Genomic DNA, 27792 nt, shown 5'->3' on the forward strand with positions numbered 1-27792 from the left:
ATTGATAGTGTTCATCAATTTTTAATATGAAATATTTTGTTGCATGACAGACATATTTTAGGATTGAGCTAGCACCTACTATTTCAGCTGTATGTGCTTACCATGTGTTTCATGTTAAAAAAAAGTAAGTTTGTTTGTAAGTAAGTCCAGGGTTCGCACATCCTTACAAACTCCTTAAAAACTCCTAACTTTTCATTTCCCTCTGGAAGGACCTTTATAACTCCTTACTTTTTGCAGCCGCGCCTTAAAAAGTCCTTTTTCTTCTCTGAAGGGATGATCTTTCTTAGAATAGGCATTCCCCATGGTGATGAATAGCATTGCCTAGAAAAATAAGGAGGCTTCCCCCAAATCTAAAGAGGAAGAAAAGGGGAAAAAAACGCTCTCTCCCTTTGTAATAGGAAATGTGAAAGCAGGGGATGGGATTGGAACATCCAATGGTTATGCATACCTGTCAACCGTTACGATTTTGTCGTATTTAGTAAATTAATACGATTATATGCTTTTGCTTCTAAAAATATGATTTTTTACCGAATCGCTAGTTTTGACGTGTTTTCCTGCCTATGGTTTGACGTGTTTTCGTCTGCCTATGGTTTGACGTGTTTTCGTCTGCCTATGACGTGTTTTCCTACTATTCGCAACTGGTCAGCGTTGGAAATCGATGATCCGTAGAACGGCATCACTCTGCTGAACCAGTAGCTGAAAATTCCTCCATGCCCAGTGGTGAGGAAGTATTTTTAAGTTTTTAACTTATGCGGTGAAACGATGTCTGGAACCTCTTATATTACGCAGTATACTGAGTGCAGACCTCGCAGCTTTCCCATTTTTCCTACTTTCGCCGCAATCGTCTTTTTTTTTTACCGCAATTCTCTCCTACTATTCCTATTTTATCCCTCCTTCCCATTTGCTTACAGCCAATATCTCACTACGAAAATTCAGAGAAACTGCAAAATGTCACTGCTTTCCGCAGTTTTTTAGACGTGTTTTATTCATATTACCACTCGCTACTGAAAAAGAAGAAAGGAAAAAAAAAAATCAGTTCCACTGGTGTGAGGGACGACGACAAGCGTATCTTTTCGCCGCCGCGCCTTAAAGTGCTAAAAACTGAAGTCCAGTGGGGAAAGCGAATCTGTTTCGCAGATTGGTTGCCGTAAATAAAAAGGCAAAAAAAAAAAAGGAGGAACAGGATATATCCACACACGAGATTCCATGAGAGAGATAATGTGTTTATCTCTCCTGGGATCCCGTAACTAGCGTTCATCCCTGAAGCCAGGTTTTCCTAGGAGTAGGCTTTTTGCGCCACGTGAACCTAACTGGATCATTTCGTGTCGGCAGAAGAGTTACATAATGACGTTACGCATTTGCGTTTTCCAAGCGTGGCGCATCGGCTCAGGACGGCTATATAGTATATGACCCTGGCGTCATCTACTCTATCGGCTGCATGCTCCGGTTTAAAGGGAAGAGACACAACACGAAAATGAAGGGAAGATCGCTGAAACGCGCGGCACACGACGTTTAACTCCTCCAGAAGCAGTCTGCCAATCACTTTTCGCTAGTTTGTGGGCACCTGAACTTATATTCTCCCTATCGAGTCCCCTACAGAGCCACTCTAGTAATCTTCAAATACTTAGCGGATCCAAATGCTCTGGAGCTGTGCCGCGTGTCATATAAGTGATCCGTGATTATGCCGCAGATCACTTAAGTAATCTGGGAATGTGCCGCAGATAACTTGAGTGATGTAGAACCGCACTGGTGGCAGGACCAATGCTCTAAAACTTTGTCACATGTCACTCAAGGGATCGCTTAATGTGCCACAGATTGCTTAAATGGTCTGGAATTGTGCCACGAGTCACTTAAGCGATCTGTAAATGTGTCACTTGGTTCATTGTTACAAAAATAGATTTAGGGACAGGCCACATCATAACGCCAGGGCCACATTTGGTCCGCACAGGCCGAATGTTTACCGTGGGTCAAGGGTTACCAAGGGCTTAGAGAGGTAGGGTCGCAATGAATTTCTTAAGCAATTTTGGGTTCTTAGCCTTCAAATAGCATTTGAAATTAACAAAAATTGATTATAATAACATATAAAGATATTTTGTTTCGAAATTGTAACAAATATTTTTACAATTCTTTTAAAAAATATTTTGTGGATTAAAAAAATAAATTTTTGATCATCTGGGAGGAAGGGGACAGAGTAGAGGGACGAGTCAAAAATTGCTGAAAATTTGCTGACGTAATACTTGAACAGCCCCTTATTTTAAAGCATACATGTGCTCAACACATGGCCTAAATGTGGCCTGCCTCAAGTGGCGCCGGTACACTTACAGATGAATTAAGTGGCTCGTGGCAAATTCTTATTTCAATTGAGCGGCCCGCGGCACATTCCCAGATTTTTGAGTGAGGGATTTCCGGGGGGAGGGGGGGGGATTTTTATGGGCATCTTTTTCTCAGCCACCTCATTGGGCTTTTGCCTGTTGTGGCGTTGTATTTGTATCTCTCTCTGGCAGAAGTGACCACAGCTCAAGCAAGATAAAAACAAAATTTATTGCAAACTCTGTACATCACTTCCGATTTCTTTAAATCATTTTAATACTATATGCTACCGCAACTCTCTCTCTTTCTTACTACACTTTTCAATACCTAATCTTGATGATCATGCTCTGTTACTTTTCGAATTTGTGTTCTCTTGTCGCTTGTTACTCGCGCATACAGTCACGGCATATCTATTCCTTTTCAGCTGAAATTCTTACCCATCATACCCTTTATTCTGAAAGTTGAAATCTTGGAAACATTGAAATAGAAATTAAAGAAAAAAGGCATTTAAATGAAAATCAATTCACATGTGGGCTTCTTTTATTGTCTAGTGGTGCAATTTTTTTTCGGAGGGGGCATGGCCCCATGACATCTTAAAAACCCTTCCTTTTAATTTTGAAAATTTTGTATGAACCCTGAAGAGTTGCTGCAAATATAAATAATTTTGTAAGAAAAATCTTTGTCGGCTGTGGTTTTTATTTTGAATAATTGGAGGGGGAATGAATATCACTTTTTAGAATTTTTATAATTTATGTGATGCTGTTATGAGTTATATTTTTGACTAATACTTGAAGGTTTTAGAACACTTTGGTGACGACAGAAAGCATGTATGTGGATTGATTATTTTATGAATTCTTATGATGCTGGGTAACAAATCAAAACTTTTAATTTTTGAACCACTTCTACATCCATATTTTTCAGAAGAGGGAAAATATGTTTGCAAATTAAAAATAAATTTGCATATGTGCCCCGCCTTTTTTTTTTTTGCTGTAAAACTTGTAGGTTACGAAGTTTGCCATGACTCCTTAAAAACTGCTTGAAACTCCTTACTTTTCATTTCGAAAATTTTGTATGAACCCTGAAGTCATGTAAGTAAAGTAAGTCATGTTTCAAAGTAAGAAATTGAATGTTACTATCATTTCAATGTGTTTCTCTCAAATATTAAAATAGCTTCATTTATTTTTGATTGTTTTTTTATTTACTTTGCAGAACAAGCGTGCATATGAAAAAGCTTTCAAAGAAGCAGAGAAGGCTGCAGAAAGCTATCAGAAGATAGATGCTGATGCCAACTTTTCCAGAGCTGATGTAGAAAAGGTATTTAGTACAAAATTGAGTCTTTAGTGATTCTACAGTCAATGATGAACCCCTCCCTTGAAAATATTTGGGGGGGGGGGGAAAGGATGAGGCCCATGGGCCCTACTGTGGTTACCGAATCTTAACTTCTGGTTGCTTATTGAAAAAATATGTACATGCAAGTTGGATGTTATATGGTCAGCATGAGTGGTATGGACATAATTTCTCTACTGGAGTAACTGGAAATTAAGATTTGATACCCTGATCAACATGATAGGGGTTATATTTTTCTTCTTAAGATCAGAGTACGCCGATTTAAATCGGCTTGATCTAAATCATGATTTTAATCACTTGATTTTTTTTAAATGATTTAAATCAAAATTTAAATTTTGTTTTTTCTTTACATAACTTCCATGATATTGAAGTAAAAGTAACCTGGTATGGTATGCATGTTACTGATATGTGGTAAAGTGTATGTGATTAAAAGAAGTATAGATCTTTGGGGATAAATATAGACTTGAACTTAATTCCTAGATACAGTGCAGAAAGAAAACTGCTCTATTTCTAGATTTTGTGCATAAAAAAAGTTTGCAGCAAAATAATAGGGAGCTAAAATTAGATATATAACTGCACCACGTATTTTCAACGCATTTACAATGTGACTAGGGTTCCCTGATTAAAAAACAGAAGAATTATTTTTTATATAAAGCCTTGAATTCTATGCCCTAATTGCTGATTCAAAATGATATAGTACCAACATAAATATCATTGGGCTTTTGACTTTATTTTTTGTATTAAAATCTTGAGTTTGCTCATTTTTTTACCAAAACCTATTACATCTGTGAAAGAAATAAAATGTAAACTGTTAAGCAACATCATGCAAGTCAGAAACGCATCCATTAATTATGCGAGAAACTATCTTGTCAATAGAATTTGTTTTATTTAGTTGATACTGAATGGCTCTTTAGTTGTGCATCAAGTGAATTGAGATGTCTGCACCATATGTGTGATACTGAGTTGCCACCACTCATTCACTTTAATGTGTGGGGGCTCGTGAATAAAAGCACTTCTCTATAAAAAAAAAAGCCTATTTATGACATTAATTTGAGCCTAACAACCTTTCATGTTACATAAACACAGATTTTTGGTGTTCATATTTTTTGCTTATAGTTTGTTTATTCATTAATGATGTTTAAGCATGAATGCTTAATTAAATTTGAGCAATTAAGGGGAAAAAAGCAGTTGTGATGCAGATATGCATTCTTAATGATAAACAAGATTTGTTTTAATCAATAAGCAGTTAATTTTAATTAAAAAAAATCTGATTTAAATTTAAAAACTTTTTTTTTTTTTTTTTTTTTTTTTTTTAAATCAAAGTTTTTTCTTACCCTGCTGAAGAGTGCACCCTTAGTTTATTGAAACATGTAAGAAATTCATTTTTTCTCTTATATTATGGTGCCCCAATTATCCCAGCTGATGCAGACCAGACCCGACTTGAATAATATAAAACTTTCAGATATTTTTAGTTAATTGAAATAAACTGGAAAAAAAAATATATATAGCAAAATTTTTTTATTTCTGCAAATGTTTCAAATTATTGCACAATGCAATGAAGAGATCAATTGAATATGTAGTATAGTTTAGCAAAGTGTTATGTTGGCATTGATATATATTTTTTTTTTTTTTCAAGATTTTGTTCATTCTTTGAAGAGTGGTTATTAAATGTTTTTTATTTGAAAGTGCCCTCCATGTTCATAAATGCATGAAGATATTCCTACTTGTGCAGCATCATGGGTGTGTGGGGAGGGGCATTTCCTTCCCTCCAATATCAAAGAGGTTTACGGGTGACCTTATATGTGTATTACATCTTGCTGATGAACCTGAGGCAACCACCGATGGCGCCTTAATTTCCCACCCAATTCCATGGGTAGGAAGTTGCCATATGGCGATATGACCAGAGTTGGTGTGTTGTAAAGTAGTAAATCTTCAGTTTCCCTCCAATGTGCAGCATTATATGAACCATTTCTTAAGTTATGACTACGTTGAAAACATCATTTTGGAAGAAAATATGGATTTTCATTTTTTTATTTTTTATGAAAGCCCTATTTGTTGAGATTCCAAAACGGGCCTTGTTTTGTTTATATGATGCTTAGAATCAAAGTTACGTTCACTTTAGTGTTGCGTTTTTACATACAAGTAATACGCGAATAAAGACTTTAAACGTGTTTTATGAAGAATGTTATTTTTCACATTTTACTTGACTTTGTGACATGATTTGTAAAAATTGATGCATTGCATCCTTACGAAATTTTAATGTGATATTTTGCTATATATTGTTGAGGTTATGAACCAAAATCTAAGGTCTGTCGCATATATTTTTCAAATTACAGTGTTTTATAGACAAAATGTAGGGTGAAATTTCAAAAAATTCACACGTACTTAAACATATTTTGGTGTAACTTATGAACATATCATGCAATCCTTTAAATTTTGGTTCATAACCTGTAACATTACTAGCTAAATGCACTGTAAAAATCACAAAGCATTTCATAATTTTTTGCAATCGTGTTTCGAATATCACATGAATTTTGCCTAAAATTTGACATAAAAACGACTTTTTCATAGAAAATATAATAGATCAAAATTTGTCACTGTTTTCATCATTTCAAGACACTTTCCATCAAAAAATGTATTTAAAGTTCACTCCAGAACCATTTTAAAGAAAAGTGACAAGAAAGGTAGTCGGATACCTTAAGAGACAAAAACTCCTTCTGATCATCATTTTACTGCACCATTTTTTTATGAATTTATGAAACTTCATTGGATAACCTGATGCATTGTTAATAGAGTCTGATAATCGCAACCCTACTATGGTTTTACTTATGTAACAAATTAAACAATGCACAGAAGAGTTAGACAAGTGTAGTCAGCTCCAATTTGTTTGCCAAGCAGGCTTTGGTGTATATGTAATGAGCTTTTTCTCCTATGTTTCAACCCTGTGAGCTGAATATTTGCTTGTAATTTGAAGTATTTTTTTACCTGCTTTACAACATTTAGGGCTGAGAACTGTGCCAAAATTAACATTTTGCGCCATCTTGCTGCAATAGTGTATTTTTGTATTCTATTGTACAAAATAGGTCATTTTGTCTCACGAGTAGAATTTTGGAAAAAGATACCAAAAATTTTTGTTCTCACATGCTGCAAAACGATTCCAAGAGTGCATATTTTATTCCTCTGTATTTCAGCACCACTTCCCCTCCTCCGATCTTCCATATTTGTGCTATCTTGTGACCTTGAAAAGTAGAGATCTCTGTGGGAAAATAACGACTACTGCAAAGTACAGTACTGTATTGAAAAAAACTTGTGGGCTAACAATGGACTTTTCACATTTTTCAAGTACTCTGCAAAGATATATTTCCATTAAAATGAAAATTTTCAATCCAAAAATATTTAATTTTTATTTATCCTTCCTTTACCACAAAACAGGTTTTATTTTTTTAAGTGCCACAAACATGTCGAACTAATAATCTATCCGATCTCTCCTTGAAAAAGTTGCCAGAAGTGTAGAAAAATTCACATAATTACACATTTATTATTTGTTTAAAATAGATTTTCAGATTTTCCCAGAATGTTCCAGCACTCGACTTTGTCCCAAAAATTGGATTGGGATAACCGTGGCCCCTCATCGGGCTTTCCATTGCAAAACCTCAATAATATCCACAGGGCTCCTACTCATCCTTCTTTTCTTTTCTTACTTTCTGGTAGAATGTCCTACTTTCTCAGTTTTGTTTTACTTTCTAGTTTTTGTCCTACTTTTCATATTTTTTTCTCGTATTAATAAAATTTGTGTAATTGATTTTAATTGAGGGGGAAAGCATCAATATATTGCCAGATATTACAAATTTTGAAGATTGCAATTGATGATTCTTCCAAAGCAGAAATTGTATGATTTTTTAGGTTATTCGTGGAGGGGGTGTATGTAGCCCATTTGGGTTATTAATTTTTCTTTTGTTTAGTTTGAGGGTTCAACAAGTAGAGTAGTCATTAAAAACTAGCATTCATCATTCAGAATTATGCTCCACATTTTGTGTATAGGTGAAACAACAGTTTGCATTACAAAGCAGTTGGACACATAGGCCTATTCTAGGTTAGCAGCATTCAATTGTCTTCTGTATTTTTAGGGCATGCAGAGGCTTAAACAATGCTCATAGAGAAGAGCTAGAAATAAGTGCTTCATTTGTCAAAAATGATTACACTGGCATTGAACAGAAAAATGTAAAATACTTTTTTAAAAAGTTGGACAACTCAGTTCATTTTGACTTATTTATATTGGCCCTTTATTGTGTAAATTACAAATTTTGCACTGTGCTTTTGAAAGTGGTCTCGAAAGAGTATCATTCTTAAAAAACTTACATGTCTTCATAATTTGCAGTGTATTGTTGAAGAGAGTTGACAGTCTGGACTGTGGAGGACTCTAAAAAAAGGGACAGCTGTGGTTACTAGTGCACTGTTTTGGCCTAAAATTGTTTTTGCTACCAAGTCATTTGTCATTTTGCTTTGGCTTAAATCAATCTTATAGGATACTAAAATAGTGCTATGAAAAAAATAATTTGAACTTTCCCTAAAAAAATTATTTTTAATTTTTTTATTATGCTATGATTATGTTGTCTGGGGGGGGGGGGGGTCCATCCTACTTTTTCTAATTTTTTGAGTGGGAGCCCTTTATCAGTGATCATGCAGCTGCAGATGGTTTATAATGGTCTTTCAAAACTTTAAAGGGCAACTGGGAGTCAGTTTTCATTTTCAAAAAAAGGAAAGAAAAAGTTGCCACTGCAAGCAGCAGAAATTACTATGGTCGATCGTCATTGCTTAAAATCCTGATGCTTCATGAAAAAATGTTTGATTCCGTAAGTAAAAGAACTAGTCTGTCAAATTACAAATGCTAATTTGGTGTTAAATCACCAGTGTGGTCAAACATTGAGTGTTAAATTGCCAGTGTCACCAAATAACAAGCATTAAGTTGCCAAATAACGAACGCTAAATTGCCAAACATTGAGTTGATTCTTCCAAAATTTTCTGTCATTTTGCAACAGTTTCTTTCTGGGTATAACAAGAAGCTAGCAGGAGTCATGCTCATAAAGTTGAAAAAAAAAGTGTTTATATTCATCCATCATCGGTTTCTCACACAATTTGGAACAAGTGGTAGCAGCTCTTGAGCACATAAATACCGTCTTAAAAAAAATTACCAAAGAACATTTAAGGTTTTATGGTTTTGAAACCATTCATTCCTTGTCAACAGGGGTGGCTCAAGAGCCATTCTCTGCACGGGCAGGTACTACTCTATGAGTGGTGCCAAATCTGGAATGAATAAAGAAAATAATTGTCAGGAAAGTGAGAGAAAATTTTAGAAATACTGAGATAGTAAAATTTTCTATCTATTTACAATCTAATGATTCTGTAATATAATTCTAAGAGAATAAAATATGGGATGTATTGAGATTGGGTGAAAATCTGCAGCATTTCCAGGACTTTTTAAGATGTAGATTGACACCTGCGTCCTTCCCAGTTGTGGTTGGCTAAATACAACTTTGTGGTTTTTAAATTTGAAATCCACTATTCCTTTGCCATGGAAACATTTATTATTTTTTCAATCAGCAGACCCATAACACAAATATGCTCCCAGTTACATATCCACACATCACGGTTTGGAAGATAGGTAGTACCAACTACTACTGCACATAAAAGTATAAAAATATCAAATTAAGATTTTTCTATAGAAATAAATTACTAATTTAAGGAAGAAAAAAAATTGACTTGTAGAAAATTTTCAGCCTATTTAAAGTGTTGTTCTAGACAAGAAAATGTCCTCAACAAGCAAAGAGTCCTCTTAAATAGACTGGTGTGAAAAGTTCATCAAGAAAATGTAGCTGTTTCTGTTCCGAGAATTGCTCCAAAATGAATTTCAACCCTTCTCGCCCTTGAACATTTCAAACATTACATGCAGTGCTAAAAAATTCTTTCATGTTCTTTGTCATAGAGTGCTCAAATTTTTCAGCGATCACCATGGTACATGCCACGGGCATAAAGTTATTAGAAATATGGGGGTTGGAGGGAGCCTCAAATCTAATATTTCTATATGTATTATGGAAATGTTAGCAATATATATACAGTCGACTCGCTTATAACGAAGTCGAAAAAAACAGCGAAATTCATTATATATGTACAACCATAAAAAAATTATGTGTTTGAGCAAAATGAAACTTCATTGAAAAATGTGTATCATACATTTAAATTATCTGAACAGTCTTGAAATAAATATATATTAAACTGAGAGGTCAAAATTTTAATTGAAATCTTATGTACAAATTAAATACATTAACGAAAATGGTTTTTTCTTCATGATATATAATTGTGGACATTAAACCCTTTTTCGTTAAAATAATTTTTTCCTAATAAACATGCAAAATTTAATGTTTCTTATCTTACACCAAGAGCCCAGTTATGGGAACGTTTTTTTCATCCTTTTTTTTAACTATTTAAAAAGAGCTTCTAGGAATATTTTTATTTTGTAGATTTCCTTCCATTCTTCTTTGCTCTGGAAATTCATTGATAGAAAATTTTGAAGAATCCTGAATTGCTTTGATAATTTTTTATTTTTGACTCTCAAACATCTGTAAAACTTCAATTTTTGAAGCAACAGAAAGCGTTTTTATGTTTCAAATCCACAAAAATTAATTTGGACATGGAATATAACCTCACCCTTTCCTTGTTTCTTCCTGACAAGGTTTACTGCAAACAAAATAAGATTTATAGCAGAGGAAAGTGAAAAAAAACTTGAGGCAAAAGAGAATTTCACAATACTCAAAATGTCCTCCTATCCAAAGTAAGGGGACATTATTAGTCGTACCTACGAATTGTGGAAAGGTAACCACAGATATAGATTTAGATAGATAAGATTACAAAGAAATTAGTTTTTGTAAACTGGCTGAAAATTTGTTAAAGGTGTACTTTGCACCTTTAACAAATATTGGTGTTCATTATAAGTAGATCCCAGGAGTTTAGACATTAAAAATGGTCAAAATAGGCAGGCAAAAAAAATGCCTAAAATAACACTAAAAAAAGGTATTTATAGTTATTGGAAAAAGGAAAAATAATTAAAAACACACTGATATTAGCCGTTTAAAGGCCGAACTATGAACAAAGTCACTTATTGATTTGGAATTTCAGGTTCTTTTGCATGCCTATACATAGATCAACTTTGAAATTTGAAGAAAAATTTTTTTTTCTTTGTTTTTCATGGCACTTGGGGAGAGATGAAAGCAGAAACTGGTATCGCCTATATTCTAACGATTATTTATTTCTGGAGAACAATTATCACACGAAATTTTTATTTTCTACTAGAAATTCAAATTCGTAACACATACTGGTTTTTTTAACATAAAAATGATTGCAGAAAATTCAAATTTTTTTCTAATGTCCATGATAAAAGAAGGAAAACATATATTTGATGGTCCCGTTTTTCACATTGGTAGCATTTATACATAGTTTTTTTGGCAAACCGCACACTGTCCTTGCGTCGGAGACAATATAATGACCATCGGATGACCTGACATCTTTTTTTCAGCTGACAACGTGGACCTGGATAAATAATCAACCCCTCCTTCGTTCGTAGAAGGTCCATTGTTACTTCTCTTCGGAATTCCAAATGCAAAATACGATCCGCTTCTCGCAACTCTGAATGAACTATCCAACGTGCTGTAATAGTCATGTCAAATTTTTTCCAATGGAATCCAGAGCCGAGGTTTGATCGGATTCTAGAAAGAATTTTTTTTATCCCATGTAATAATTTTTTTTTCAAGATCGCTCAAAACTGTTTTGCCTTTTCATGAAACTTGAGTATTGCACTTGCATTTTGCTCCTTTTTTCTGCCATACATCTTTTGAAGAAGACATCTCAGGAGTTTTCGAACAGTTCATCCTTGTTGTTGCAAAATTATCTAGCATTTTGCATACATCAGTTGGCACTGTTGGTTCTAGACCATTTTCAACAGTATCAGCTTCATCCGTGATGTTTCCATTTTCATTAGCACGTAATTGGCATATATATCTGCATCCTCTAATTCAGAATCTGAAAGAATTTCTAAATATCTTACAGCTTCTTCTAATGTACGATACTTTTTGATATGGTTACACTCAACTGAACACAACAAGAATATCTAAGATTGTCGAACTCTGTTTGATTAGTCTGAAGTTCACAAAAACTTACATTTCTAAGAATGCAAGAATAAAAAAGTACCCGCCAAATATAAACAATCCACCCCAGAAAGCACATTCCTCTGTGTTATATTACCCAGAATTAGCCCCTATACACATGTGTGGAACGATGACAGCACCCTTGGGTTCAAACAGGAAAATCGAAGCAGCGCACTTCACGTTAGATATCCTTAGAAACTCGCTCTCGTGAAAGGCCAATGTTCCATAAATGGAACGTACATTTTTGAACGCACGTAGCTCTTTAACATTTGACAGCACAAATGAACTAATTGATTTACTTTGATTTGATATATTAATATATTAAATTTTAAATTTACTTCAAAATTTTGGCAAAAGTTTTGGCAAATTTTTATCGAAATGGGGAAAAAATTCCCAAAAAATGTCAAATTTCAAAATCCTGTCAAGAATGTTTATATCAACCTGAAGTTTCCGAATTTATTTCAAAAAATACTTTGAACTCTCGTCTATATACGATAAAAAAACTTTAAATGTTTGAATCAATTTTTATCTGATATTTTTGTAAATAAAAACTATGTTCCATTTATGGAACATTGGCTTTTAAACGGTTAAGGGTCTAAAACAGTCTAAAAATTTGTTGCCTTGACTCAATCTACTGTTCATGTAATTTTATTATCTGTTAAATTAGCCAAGTACAGGGGTGGGAACTCTGCGCCAATTGCGCCGTACTGCGCCAAAACTAATATCTTGCGCCATCCTGCTCCAATAGCGTATTTTTGCATTTTTCTGCGCCAAATAGCGAATTTCGCTTCAGTATGCCCAAAATTTCGGAAAGGACGCCAAAAAAAATTTTGTTCCTGCTAGCCACGAAACGTTTTTTTACGAGAAAGAGCGTGTTTTATTCCACTATACTTAAACTATCGCCTTAGACTATCGGGCCCCTGATCGGGCTTTCCATCGCGAAACCCCGATATTGTCCGTGATCGTTTAACTGAAGATGGTTTGCAATGCCTTTCAGCTTTAAAGTGCAAATTCGAGTGTTTCCGTTTAAAAAAAAAAAGTCGTCACTGGAAGCAGCAGAAATTACTGTAGTCGATTGTCATGTGTTAAATCTCGATGTTTTGTGCAAAACATTTTCATTCCGGGAGTAAAAAGCGCATGTCCGCCAAATAACGAGCGTTAAATCGCCAATGTTGCCGAATAACGAGCGTTAAATCGCCAATGTTGCCAGATAATGAGTGCTGAATCGCCAAACATCGAGTTGATTCTTCCGAAATTCTCTCCCATTTTGCAACAATTTCTTTCCAAGTATAAAAAAATTAAAAACTTGTACTTCAAATGAGCTAAAAAAATTTTAGCTCATTTGAAGTACCGCTGTTCAAGGCAGCAAATAGTGCCCTCAGTAAGCAAAAATCATCTTAAATAGACGGGTGCAAAACATTTTATGACGGCCGCTCTTTCAAACAAGGTGTCAAAAGCCTAAAACACCAAAAACAAAAATTAAGCTGACGAAAAGATGTTTAATAACAAAAGACAGTGCAGTTTTATTTTGAAAAGGGTTTAGGGTTACCGAAAATATTCTTGTTAATTTCACTGCTCCAATTTATAAATATCTGCTCCGAATCCCATATTTTGCTGCTCCAAATCCCGAATTTGCTGCTCCACAACTGCTCCAAATCCTGAATTTTGCTGCTCCAAAGCTGCTCCGAAATGGACTTAGTCACTTCCCACCCCTGCAAGTAAAATTGATATCATGGGGGGAAAAAATTGTGGTCCTTCAAGATTAGATCAGAGTTCGATTTAAGTGAATATTTAATATGGAATTATATGCAAAATATACATGCTAGCTGAAATTGAAGAATAATTATATGAAAATTATAACACTTCTCCATGTGGAATTATTTCAATAATAGCATATTTTTCTCAAATATTAAGATTTACATTCAGTGAGTGTATTGTGTAAAAAAATTTCCCCAATTTTGGATATGGTTATTACATATCTAAAATATCTGGCCATGGTTGTTTGCTGTGCATTTATTCATAATGTAAAAAAACAAAACATTGACCCCCAAGGCTAGAACTCTGTGAGCTCCTACACCACCCTATTGAAGCTAAGACGTCAAACTGATGAATTGTGGGACAACTCTTGGGACAGTCACCAGTCAGTTATTTATCTGCAATGTGTATGAGTCAGACATGTGGGCATGTGGAGAGAAACTTCTCATTTATTTTCAGCTTCTCTAACACAGCGGTTCTCAACCTTTTTTGACCCTTTCAAGTAAAAAAATTCTGTGGCGGAGCCCCATAGGCTAATTTTTGAATTATTTATCAAAGTTACTGATTTATTTTTACTATTTAAAAATATTTACAATTATTTTTTTTTAATTTTAGTTTTTTTTAGTTTTCTTCGAGCGGCCGCGGAGCCCCTGGAGAGTTCACAAGGAGCCCCAAGGGCTCCGCGGAGCACCGGTTGAGAACCGCTGCTGTAATGCATGGGTTGCATTTGTCTGAAACAAAAATATTTCATGTCCCATCCAGCCAAAGCAAAGTTGATACATTAGTGAGTAATTTCAATTGAAATTGCAATTATTTGTGTCAACTGGAACACACAAACTTGATGCAAATTCAACAGTATGCAGATTGTAATCTGAAAAATATGTATATAGCACAGATGAAAGTCTTTGTCACTTCTATGCCTAACATCAGTTTTCATCTCTCTTGGACGCATGCCTATTTGGGTTTGAATGGAGGAGGGGATTCTTTTTCTGATAAGAATTAGAAAAAGAGAGGTTGAAGATTTTAAAAACAGCAATGCTTTTGAAGTTCTCAATATTAAAAAACCTAGTTCTTCTGAATATGGCCTCTAAAATGCACGAATAAACATAAAAAAAAATGTGTAAATAGGCATGTATGGCAGGAATAGGCAAAAAAGGACATTTGTGGCATTTTGCCTAAACCTCTGGGCTCTAGTTATAAGCAATCAAAACAGCATAAATAAGTGTGATACGAAATTTACAGGACATGAGAAAACTTTGTTGTATGCAAAAATTCATGATATCTATGTTCATTATATTAACAAGCTCAACTGTATATATGTACTTAACAGGGTACATAGCAAACAGAGGGTATGGCATTTTACTGGCAAACCGTTGATCCTAGAGGTATACTTCCAGTTAGATAGTTTCCAAATAACGTGTAGTACTCGGATATATCATTTGTGTTTTAAGGGGTTATATAAAGTTATTAAAATAAAAACTAACGTTCCATATAGTCTGTGTGCCCAAAATCCAATTAGAAAGTTGTTGCCCCATCTCTCCTGATGCCAACAAAAAGAAATCCACGTTTCTAATAGTCACTGAGATATTCGGCAAACGCAAGAAATTCTAAAAAAAGCAGCATTAAATGCAAGTAAAACAGTTTTTCTGCCTTTTAGAGCTGGTTTTCCCCAACTTTCCTTCATTTTTCACATTCAAATATCTCTGAGTTATAGAAGACTTAGAACATGGAAAACACTTAGAAACATGGAATTTTTTTTTATTTATTTTTTGTTGACATCAGGAGAGACAGGGCAACAACTTTCTGATTGGATTTTTGGGCACATATAAAAAATTAGTTTCTGTATTTTAATAGTTATACAACCCCTTGTAACATGGAATGGCACATCCGAATACTGCACGTTATTTGGATACTTTTTCTAATTGGAAGTATGCCTCTAGGATCAACGGTTTGCCAGTAAAAGACCATACCCCATTTACTATGCACCCTGTATATTGGGAGGGACATGGGTCCAATGCAAGTTTACATCTATGGTGCTCACAAGTCAGAAGTTTAAAATGTTTGTCCAGCTACTGTTTCCCAAAGTGAGCTATATTGTGCCTTGAGGGGTGCGATGGAATGGTCCAGAGGCGGTAGAAGCAGGTATAACATAGGATCCTGTGGGTTAACATTAGTTGGAGGTGATGAGAAAAAAATCTGAAGAAGGGGTGATTTTTCATTATAATTTTCCTGATAGCAATCGTGTATAGAATTTTAAGCAGCTTTTAGTTACAAATCAATGTTTAAAATTTTTTAATTTTGTCTAAGAAATGGTTATTATGTGTGCTTTTTTGTGTATGGTACTCTCCATAATTGTTTCTCAAAATAGGCTTTAATGTGTTCAGAAGGAAAAAGAATTGTTCTATTATTCCTCCATTATCTTTAATTATCATATTTAATAAGTAACATTTCTCAATTTTTTTTCAGGCTAGGACATTATCACAAATGAAAAGTTCTGTCTGTGAAAAGTGCAAAACAGATTATGCTAATCAGTTACAAAAAACTAATGAGCTACAAAGGGTTCATTTCAATGATCTTATACCAAATATATTTCAGGTAATTCTAGTTTAACTTTGGGTATATCCATATATTTTCAATAATTTTCTTATTGTATGCACAGTCTCTATACAACAAACTTCTATATAACAAATTTTTATCAGCACACTCTCATTTCTGTTAATTTCTAAATTATGAATTATTCCTCTAAAACAAGTTTTCTATTTAAAATTTTTAATGGATCAAAGTAACTTCATTATATTGAGACTTAACTGTACCAGATGAATTTGATGGGTCACTAGTCTGGATAATCAGAAATCATGAATCAAAATACTTTTCACTGAAATTGAATTTAATATTTATTTGTATGTTTATAAAAAAATATATGCTACATATGAATATAATGTAATTTTATGTACAGTAAAATCCTAATAACTGTACTGTGCCACTAAAAAAAATATGGTTGTAGAGGGATTATTTTTACATATAGAGGCAGCATTATCACAAGCCAACATATTCATGCTGTTGGTGGCATCACCTCTTCATCAGCATTGTTGGTATCATCAGAAAATGTAATTATAAGTATTTATTGACCACAAATATTATAATTGATCAGTTAATAAAATTCAGATGTGTTGCACTTATAAACTGTTTTACTGTATCACATTTCTGTGTATTACACAGAAAGAGTAACAACACAGGCAATTTCATGAACGCTTTTGTGATCAGGTGGGTGCAAAATATTGATATTAGATGTCCTTAGAAGAACAGAAACAGGTGATGAGTTGAAATTATATTGAAGGCAAGATTTTTTTTAATATATCATTGTAGCGGTATCAAATTATATTGCTATAGTGAGATTCATCATAGTCAAGGATATTGCTGTATCAAGAGGAATTCAACACAGACCAGTGGTTCTCAACCAGGGGCCATATGGCCCCCTAGTGGTACTGGGATACTTCAAGGGGGGGCCACGGAAGAAAATGAGGAAAAGGGTCATGACAGGTGGTTTGAAGGGCTGCAGAGAGCAGAGAAGAAAAATTAAGGTGTGAAGAAATATAGCTTTTATATTAGTGACTATGCACTTACAGAATCCAACAAAACTACCCATAAAACCAGGGCCATTTTAGGGCATGGAGCCCCCTGGGCCTCACCGCCTACATTTTGCAGCAGGTTCCCTAGGATGAGGGTTTTCGCAGGCCCCCGGCTAGATTTTTCTCGGACCCTTCTATATTAAATTTATAATGTGAAAAAACACCCTTCTATATTAAATTTATAATGTGAAAAAACAAAAAATGATGAAAACCATATGAAGTCCCTGGGCTGTAGCTCTGTCAGTCCCACTCTTGTGAGGGATCATGCCCAGGGTTCTATGCCCATAAGTGACCCCCACCTAATGATATTTTGTATAGTACAATAAATTTTAAAAATAAGTAGGAAATATATAGGCTGTTTATTTCCACCTAAGTGCGGGACAACCATAGCATCACTTTGCCTAGGGGACCGATGATATTGAGACGCCCCTGAATAGAACTCGGACTAGCGGGGAGTTCAATAAATTCGAGCAATGTGGTCTGGAGACCAATCTTATTTGCAAAATTTTAATTCAGTATAGATTCACTGAAAAAAATCAATTCAATATGTATAAAGGATCTTGCTTCTAGATGAGGGTCGAAGACTCTGGGGAAGACAGGGGAGCCACGAGAAAAAAAATTCTTCAAAGGGGGCCACGGGCAAAAAAAGGTAAAGAACCACTGCATTAGACTATAAACAATTCTAAACGAGATCTGGAAAAAAATGTTACATAAATATTTGTTATATCAAGTATCTCAGTGGTTCTCAACCTTTGGGAAAAATGACTGGGGGAAAATGAAACAGCAGATAAGTCGTAGCCCAGTATGAATGATGTCATGGCCCAGTAGTTGAGAAACACTGTAGTATCTTGTAGTGAGGTTTCACTGTTATTTAAATAGTTACAGATCATTCTGGGATTTCTTCCTTTTTATTGTGTTTTTATATTTTTGCATGGAATTAAAACTTCATATATTCTTGTTAGAATGTGCAAGTTATAATGCTCGATTTTTATTTGCTGAAATTGGAATTTGACCCAAAATTATTTGACCATTATTGAATTTCAGCAACTTCAAGATATGGAAGAAAGACGAATATCATGTGTACAAAATTTCATGATTAGGACTGCCACTACCCAAAAACAAGTACTACCTATTATACAAAAATGCTTGGATGGAATCATCGGTGCAGCAGAAGCCATAGACTCAAAAAAGGTAAGAGGTAACTTGGCGATGGAATTCCATCAGGTAATAAATTATACAATAATATATAATTTATTACTTATCTAGCATTTACTCTTCCATTTGGATTGCAAGCTTACCTGGCTGGCATAAGTAGGGTTACCATATTAGAAAACAAAGGAGGACGCCTGCGCTCGCTCCCTTGGTGATGTCATTATTTCCTGATTTACACAACAGATGGCGCCACTTTTCTGTGTAAAAAAAAAAAAACCTGCCACTACAATAATTTTTCCCAACTAAAACATAACCACTATACATCTTCCGGGAACTTAATAAATCTGGTTATTATGCATAGTTATTAACCATTTTTACAAGTTTAATAAATTTTGTTTTTCACATTTATCGGTGATTATGTAATCCCCAGCTCATATTGGTAAATATGATAAATCATCAATAAATTATTTAAATTTACCGGAAATTTTGCTTAAATTTCAGTCTAGAATGATGGATTTGATCAGTGATGTTGCTTATGTTTAAAAAATTTGATAAATGTGAAGAGAGCTAACATTACAATTAACAACCTTATCAAAACATGTTAGTAGGCAACAACTCGTGCACTCTGCGTGGCCGAAGACATGGGTATATTTCACAGAGTTTATCTGTGAATGTTTCCTTTTTGGCATGATTGGGAATTCATCTTAAGTTAAAACAAGATAAAATATGTTTTTAAACTTAAAATATTTTACCGATAAAATTATATTTCTGTTTGCTCGTTTTAATAGTTATGAATAGAGCCCAGATTACATGCAATAAAAAGTGGAAAAATATGCTACAAAATTGTGCAAATACGCACTAAAAAATGCCAAAATAAGTATTAAAAATCACAAAATATGCACACAAAAAAACCCCAAAATAATTATTAAAAATCACAAAATATGCATACAAAAAAACCCCGAAAAAGTGGTTGAAAATTCCAAAATATGTACAGTCGCATCCCTTTATAACAAACTCCAAGAGATCGGAGAAATCACTTCGTTATAACGAAATTTTGTTATAAAGGAATTCCAGGTTTTTGCATTGTTTCTATGTAAACTTATCTGAGGGATTAGAAAAGTATTCGTTAAAACAAAATTTTCACTATAACAGTGTTCGTTAAAACAGGATTCGACTGTATTAAAACTGAGAAAATACGTATTTGAAAATTAAATACCCTCAAAGAAGCAAACATGTTTTTAAAATGTATATTTTCAATTTCTCAGTGCATACTGATTAGAAAAAAAATCCTCATACAAATTATTTCTACGCGTTTTTTATTTGGAAATTTCTAGTAATGGGTGAGTTGGTAACCCTAGTAGTGATGCCAGGCTGCAACTAGATATTTTTTTAGCCGGGGGCAAGAACGCATTTTGGCGTCCACACGTGTAATGAAGCAATAAAGGCATCAGGCACCCCCCTTCTGTCCAGCGCTTTCTCAACTAATGTATCGTAAACTGAAGAGCCAAAAAAACTGGTACAGGCATGCGTATGCAAATAAAGAGATATGGAACCAATCAGAGTACGGCGCTGCGGTCGGCAATGCCTATATAATACAACAAGTGTCTGGCATAGTTGTTAGATCGGTTACTGCTGCTACAATGGCAGGTTATTGAGATTTAAGTGAGTTTGAACGTGGTGTTATAGTCGGCGCACGAGAGATGGGACATAGCATCTCCGAGGTAGCGAAATTTGGATTTTCACGTACGACCATTTCACGAGTGCACCGTGAATATCGGGAATCCGGTAAAAAATTAAATCTACGACATCGCTGCGGCCGGAAAAAGATCATGCAAGAACGGGACCAACGACGACTGACGAGAATCATTAAACGTGACAGATGTGCAACCCTTCCGTAAATTGCTGCAGATTTCAATGCTGGGCCATCAACAAGTGTCAGTGTGCGAACCATTCAACGAAACATCATCGATATGGGCTTTCGGAGCCGAAGGCCCACTTGTGTACCCTTGATGAACGACACAAAGCTTTGCGCCTCGCCTGGGCCCGACAACACCGACATTGGACTGTTGAGGACTGGAAACACGTTGCCTGGTCTGACAAGTCTGGGTTCCAATTGCTTCGAGCTGATGGATGTGTACGGGTATGGAGACAACCTCATGGACCCTACATGTCAACAGGGGACTGTTCAAGCTGCCTGTGATGGTATGGGACGTGTGCAGTTGGCATGATATGGGACCCCTGATACATCTAGATACGACTCTGACAGGTACGTAAGCATCCTGTCTGATCACCTGCACCCATTCATGTCCATTGTGCATTCCGACGGACTTGGACAATTTCAGCAGGACAATGCGACACCCCACACGTCCAGAATTGCTACAAAGTGGCTCCAGGAACACTCTTCTGACTTTAGACACTTCCACTGGCCACCAAAATCCCCAGACATGAACATTATTGAACATATCTGGGATGCCTTGCAACGTGCTGTTCGGAAGAGATCTCCACCCCCTCTTACTCCTATATATTTATGGACAGCCCTGCAGGATTCATGGTGTCAATTACCTCCAGCACTACTTCAGACATTAGTCGAGTCCATGCCATGTCGTGTTGTGGCACTTCTGCGTTCTCGCGGGGCCCTACACGATATTAGGCAGGTGTACCAGTTTTTTTGGCTCTTCAGTGTATTATTAGCTGATGTATCATGTTATTTTTCAAACTACAGTGAAACCTGTCTGAGACAGATACTGTATGAGAGACAAACCAGTCTTGTAGATAATTAACATTTTTTCAATCATGGGAAACCTCTAAGGTGAAACTGTCTAACACAGAAACGAAAGGTATATTTAGTCTATTTTGAGATAAGAAAACCTGCTGAAGCAAAGAATTTTTGGTAAAGTACAAGTTTTTGTCCTTTAAATGGGAAAAAATTAAGTCGTACGGATTCCCTTTTTTTTTTTGTTAGGGAACTCTTAGTTCTTGGAAAAATGAATACTTACTATTGCATCTGAACTGGTTCTGGAAGTAAGAGATTGGGTTTTATGTACACAGATTTACTTTAAAAAATTTAGTAAACGCCTTTTTAACATTTTGTTTGATGAAAGTGATGTTTTTTGATAGAAAATGCTCCTTTTTCTCAGAAAAATGTAGGTAACTTTCATTTAAACTTGTTCTGGGGAGGAATAGGGAGGTTGAAACTGAATCATTATTCACAACTTTAGCATTTTGTTCAGTGTAGAGATGACCACCAGCCACAAAAAACAAATCTTGGATTTGAACACAAAACTGAAGTTCATACTAGCTAAACAAAAGCAAAATTTGGGTGTTATATAGAGAAGTATAATCTTTCCTTCACAAACGTTATTGCTTGTGTGTGATTTATTTTTGAAAGGGTACAAGATTTTTCTAATTTTTATTTTAAATATTTTTCACTTTTGACAAAAGTAAGTGTTCATTCTATTGCTATTCAGGAGAATGTTTTATATTGAATTTTAACAATTAGTGAATTAAATATGAAATTCCAAATATACAGTAATTTGAAACAACAAACATGAAAAAATTAAAAATAATATGCATGTCTCTGTTTAATTCTCATTGGTTTATAGTAGTTAGGGTTATATTCTCTAAATCTGTTTTGCAAAACGATATAAATAAATCACTGCCTATATATTTGTGTGCACCTTTTTAGAACGAAAAACTGTTTAAAACTGAAAATAATTTTAGTGTGTTGGTGTTCCGTTTTATACAGGTTTCACTGAACTAGTTTATTCTATCATAATGCACAAAGTGTGAATTATACATTGTGATGACTATCAGGTTTTTTAAATGATAAGCAAGGACATTTCATCTTCAGGTTATAAAAAAATCTGAGCTTTGGTGATGACAAATTGGTGACCTCCAATTCACCCCCCCCCCCTTTCTCAAGACACGTAGTGGAACGTCCAAATTGAAGTTTACTTTTGGTTAAAACAAACTTTTTGAGGCAGCCAGAAGAATAAAATAACAGAAAAAAATAGAAGGAAAACGAGTTAATAAAATAGTCAGCGTTATAATCTGCTCTATTTTATGAACTATATGGCATGTTCGAGATGGGACAGTTCGTAAAAAAAAGAGTGTTCATAAATTAGAGGTTTGCAAATTGAGCATCAACTAATAGTACCTGTAATTTTAGCCATATTAAATTAGCTACCTGTTAAGGTAGGTTTTTGCACTGTTATTTCAATAAATAATAGTTTTTAATGTCAGGTTTCTATGTCAAACCTGGGGCATAATCAGATTTTTTACCAGGTTGATTTACTCATTGTTCTAACTTCACAACCATTAAGTTACATTAGTGTAGGGTGCGCAATGGACCAATACAATAATGATACTTAACAAAATTGACACTGATTGGTTTAAAACAGTGATTCTTGTAAAATTTTGATGCTCGCCTTTCTTAAGCCCCGTTCACATGGGAAGTAGAAAAAGCAGATTTAAAACCCGCTTTGAGAATTTTCACCAATGACTGCTCTCCATTTCTTTCCTTGCGGAGGAAAAAAATTATCAAGCGGGTGCTAGAACTCCCAATGCTACTGCAATGTTTGCACATGTGAACGGGGCTTTAAAGAGACACATGGGGGAGAGATACAGGACCTCTGTAGTTCCCCTTCTTCCATGATTATCAGAAATTAACAAAAATTGGAAATAAACCCTTTAAATTCTGTTTTGATCGATTTTTGTGAATTAAAACATCTTTTAAAGGTTGAAAACTCAAAATGCATTATTGGAGAATTTTATTTATCTCTGAGATAATTTTCTCATTGATGAATGAACTTTTTCATTGAAAATGAATCTCATTAACTGTTTTCTTCAATTATGAATTTTAATTAATCCTTAGTTTTTCCAATCATTTCTATACATTCTGTAACTATTTAAGCTTTTTCGGTGGCAGGCCAATGCAAAAGCACTGAGGGTCACATGTGACACACAGTCTATGCATTGAAGACCTCCTGGTCTAAAGCTTCCAAAGAACATGGCATCCATGAAAGAGTGAAAGAACCATTGCCGTGAGGAAAGGGGAAAAAATCGTAAAAATAATTATTTGATGCAATAACAAAAAGCATGAAATGAAGTTTCTAAACACATAATAGAAAACCGAAATGCATAAACATATAAAAAAATGAATTAATGAAAAGAACCATGATAAAATATTCTGTCAATAACCAATTCTCAAATTGCTCTCGTTAAAAAATAAAATTGCGCCTTTTAAAAATCAAATTGCCCTCTCTGAAAAATATTGCCCCCATATGGGCTGTACCCCCTCCCCCACGTTGGGAACCATGAGTTTAGAACAGTTTTCCAAACTTTTTTATTCTTTCGTCCCTTTCTTCAGAAATTCTTTTCACTCATCACCCCCAATTCAAAGAAGCCTATAGAATCCTATGTTTTAACTGTAGCTTGGGGATTTGGGACCCACCAGGGGTGATATTTCCCACTTTGGGAAACACTGGTGTAGAACATGAAACTGGCATTGATTTCATATTTTCAATCTGTGTCAATTTCGTTGTATGTCCTGGTTATATTGGTGAGTATGTACTGCTTCATATGTGGATAGGCTTCTGTGTAAATAATTCCCCCTCTACGAAACCCCCTAAAAAAAACAAGTGTTTCTTTTATTTTAGCGCTCCGCTCTTTGATTTATCAAACTCTATTGATCCTACCAGTAGCTTGGCTACTCATGGCATAGCTGAGTCATGTCATATCTTTTCACTCAATAATTCTAATGTAACGAAGACATACCATCTGTTCATAGGGGTACAAAGAATTTTCTCCAAGGGGGGAGGAGAGTTTTTCTATTGCATAAAACACTAAAATCTCTGCTCTGAGAGGACACTCAAATTCGCCAGTATATCTGTTAAATTTTTCAATACCTAAAACAATTACTCCAAAATTATAATTTTGTAATAATTGTAATAATTTTTTATTAAAATAAATTATATTTTGTCCTTTTATATGTTCAGGATTCATTGCTTGCCATTGAAAAGTTCAAGTCTGGTTATATTCCTCCTGGGGACATTCCATTTGAAGACTTGAGCAATCCAAGAAGTATAGACAACTCAACAAATATTTTACCATATAAGAATGATATAAATACAGTCAGAGGCACTCTTGCTGGTGTAAGACTCCATAAAAGAGGCGGTATATTAAATTTTTTCAGCAATAACAAGGTAAATGATGAATATTGCAGACATGCTGTAAAATGTGACATACTGGTTTTATTTTTCATCTATTTATTGTTTTTATTATGAAGTGTTCATGAGGAATCAAATCATGCTATCAAAAATGTGTATAGGTTGTGTGTGCGCACTTTAAGCAATTAATTGGCTCTGTTGAATAATTGTGTAACAGGAAATCTCAATTAATTCAGGAAATCTCTCAGGAATTTGACATGGAGATAAGGGTTTCTCTAGTACAAATTGAAATGTACAAATCATGTGTCCTATTTTTATAGGACCATATCATTCCCACAACCTCCCAATATTATTTGGATGTCTTGTTTCCTTAAAAATAAACATTTTGTTAATTTTCTGGATAAGAATTTTTGTTAAATCATAAATTTGATTGTTTTGCAAATCATTTATGTGTATATTGATGGAAGTTCATCTTAGGTACGCTATGTTTGACATCGGCTTTGGAATCTGGAGCACAAGGTACTTGGGCTCCATCCCATATGTATGGGGGATTCTACACCCAGTCACCAACTGTTGCCTTTGCATCTGCATCTCTAGTTGGGTATTTTCAAAATGAGAAACAGAACAAATGTTGAATGCAGTGGACTAGTGGTTCTCAACCTTTAGAAGCCTATGGCCCATTTGATTTGTTTTCAGGACTTGAAAACCTGGTCATAACACGACTAATGGGAAATAAATGGAGAAAATAAAACAATCATTCACAGCCAAGTGACTGATGTCAAGGCCAGACAGTTCAGAAACACTGCAGTAGACACAACTTATTGGAATCACTGGCATTGTTATCATTTTTGCAAAATATAGAATGGACAAATGTCATAACATAGGAAAAAATTAGTTTATAGTTATCAGGATTTTTGTTTATATTGTCTTTTTCCATGGAAAGGTTATTTTCCTGCATTTTGAAGCTAAGGTCATAAAAGACTTATTTTTTCCCCTTATTTTATAAATCTGCAAGATTATATTGGAGGTCAGAAGATCTCTCCCTTTTCCTTGTTTGCAAACATTTCCATACTCAATGTCCAAATCATTTCCTAATCCGGCTGTAGTAGCTGCTATGATCCATGTATGAAGGGAGCTGCATTTGCAATGGCCTTTATATGGTGGAAGCAAATGTGAAGTAAAATTTGTTTCGGATATAGTTATGAATCACTTATTGTTATCGGGAACCTTGAGTCCTGATAACAATAAGTGGATACAGGATATGTCCTAGCAGCATATCCTGTATAGTTATTACATAGTTATTGTTTTGGCCGATCATACCAAATGCAGGTTTGGTAGGCTACAAAACTCTCATTCATAAGGCAAAAGATAGCTCAGAAATTCGAGAGTTTCTTTCATTGAAAAACAAAGTTTTTGAAGAAAGCCTCTTTGCATTCCCCTCCAGATACCATAATATGCTGCAGGTTGGCCACTCCTGCTCCAGGATGATGAAAGAATGTGAACCTAATAACTTGTAAGAACTCCTGACTTTGTCATATAAAGAAAATAATTTCCTAAATGTCTTTGCATTGTGGTGAATAGGATGCAAGGAGTTCAACATCCTCAAATCCAAAAACATTTTACTGTGTAATATCTTAAGTTGGCAAGCTAACTTGCAGGATCAAAATTTGTGGAATCAAGAATTCTATGTGAAAGTTTCTTTAAAACAATCTTCATGAAGAACTGCTTAACGTTTGCCCATGCCTCTCCTATGTTGTAAATTTCCATTTTTATATTATACATTATTTTTTCCAAAATTCTTCTTCTGAAATTTTATTTTTGCTGTCGATATAGCATAAACTAGTCTCAAGTATGTCCTGGATAAGTTTGAGTTCTCTTTCAAGTATATTCTTTTGAAAGTTCCAACACCACCTTGTTCCATAGTTTGTTTTTCTTCAATGCTAACATTGAATTTACTAATTTACTTTTAATTCTCTCTCGAAAATGGCAAATTCAGGTTATTGGCACCCATCATGTGTGGGCACTTTCTACATTCTCACATAAGAATTGCAGATGTGCTACTTGTAATTTTTTTTAATGAACTTCGAAAAAAAACTGATAAAGTGAGGGATACTTGTATGCATCACTTGCAATAAAATTATATTTATATGAATTTTCTTTTTTTTGGACTAGAGTAAATAATTCTCGTATCAGATTTCTTTTCACACTAATGGTTTTTTAATGTAGTTTCAATGTGATATGACTTGAATTGTTTTGCTATTATCTGATTTATATCAAAATTGGATATTTTAAATGTGTACCATCTTGCATTGTAGTAAACACCATTACATATTTTCACTTTTCATCTTTTTTTTTTTTTTTTAATTCTGGCTGTGATTTGTTCTGAAAAATATCTTCCTTTTGCTGTCTACCTCTTCATTTTATGTAAGTATTTTAACTCTGGAAAGGTGTGTGCTTCATTCCTCTTCTGCATGTTTTCTTTTCCTTGTTTAAATATATCTAATATTAAATTTATCATTAATTTTTATTGCATGCTTAATTGCTTTTAAATTTTCTACTGATTTTGCTTTTAATTAAATGCTTCATCACATGAAGTCATTAATAACAATTTTCTATAATGAGGTATTAATTTTCTCTTTCCACTAAGAATGACAAAATTGCCAAAAAATATTTACTATCATAAGTTAATAGCAGTTTGAATAATGAAATAATGGAATCTATACTATTGTCAAGAGTGTTTGAAGAAAATTTACAAAATCGTAGCTAGAGCTTTTTGTTGATTACTGTAAAATTGTAGGAAATTAAAAAATAAATTTCATAAGGATTAGCATGGAGTCAACAATAAAACAATTTAAATGTAAACTGGGGCAGGTGAGATTTTCTGTCTAAGGCATAGCTGAAAAGTCTTCGTCAAATTTTTACTGAATTCGGTATGGTAATTTTTGAATTATTTGTATAATTTTTAAACCTGAAATAGAAAATTTATCAGTAATCAATAGTGGAGGGGGTGTGTTCTTGAATTTCTTCTGCCATGCAACAGATGCTAATATATATGACAAAAAAAATTTCATATCTTTCACTTTCAAATATTTCTATTCTAAATTAGTCAAAAGTACCAACCACTGATTAATTGCAAAATTAATTATACTTTCATTAGATCATTCATTTTGATAATTTTTTTTACTTTGAAGTGACAGTTCCCCGCTTCAGTTTATCAGTTGTACTCACTAACAG

At 34.4% G+C, this 27792-nt stretch overlaps 1 protein-coding gene across 9 annotated transcripts in view; it reads left to right on the forward strand.

Annotated features, from left to right (window-relative positions):
* The window catches only part of LOC149065712 (formin-binding protein 1-like), a 146052-nt gene that overhangs the window by 97327 nt on the left and 20933 nt on the right, over nucleotides 1–27792 (forward strand). For all 9 annotated transcript variants that reach the window (XM_089253868.1, XM_089253867.1, XM_089253866.1 and 6 more), the window contains exons 6-9: nucleotides 3520–3624; nucleotides 16077–16205; nucleotides 18284–18430; nucleotides 24388–24594. In XM_089253868.1, coding sequence (XP_089109994.1) covers nucleotides 3520–3624; nucleotides 16077–16205; nucleotides 18284–18430; nucleotides 24388–24594 — 588 coding nt within the window. The remainder of the gene's footprint in view (nucleotides 1–3519; nucleotides 3625–16076; nucleotides 16206–18283; nucleotides 18431–24387; nucleotides 24595–27792) is intronic.

The sequence above is a fragment of the Pholcus phalangioides genome, unplaced genomic scaffold (genome assembly GCF_987345545.1).
Source record: "Pholcus phalangioides strain wild (caught in Gottingen) unplaced genomic scaffold, Ppha-v1.0 ptg000039l_1, whole genome shotgun sequence".
Taxonomy (NCBI): Eukaryota; Metazoa; Arthropoda; class Arachnida; order Araneae; family Pholcidae; genus Pholcus; species Pholcus phalangioides.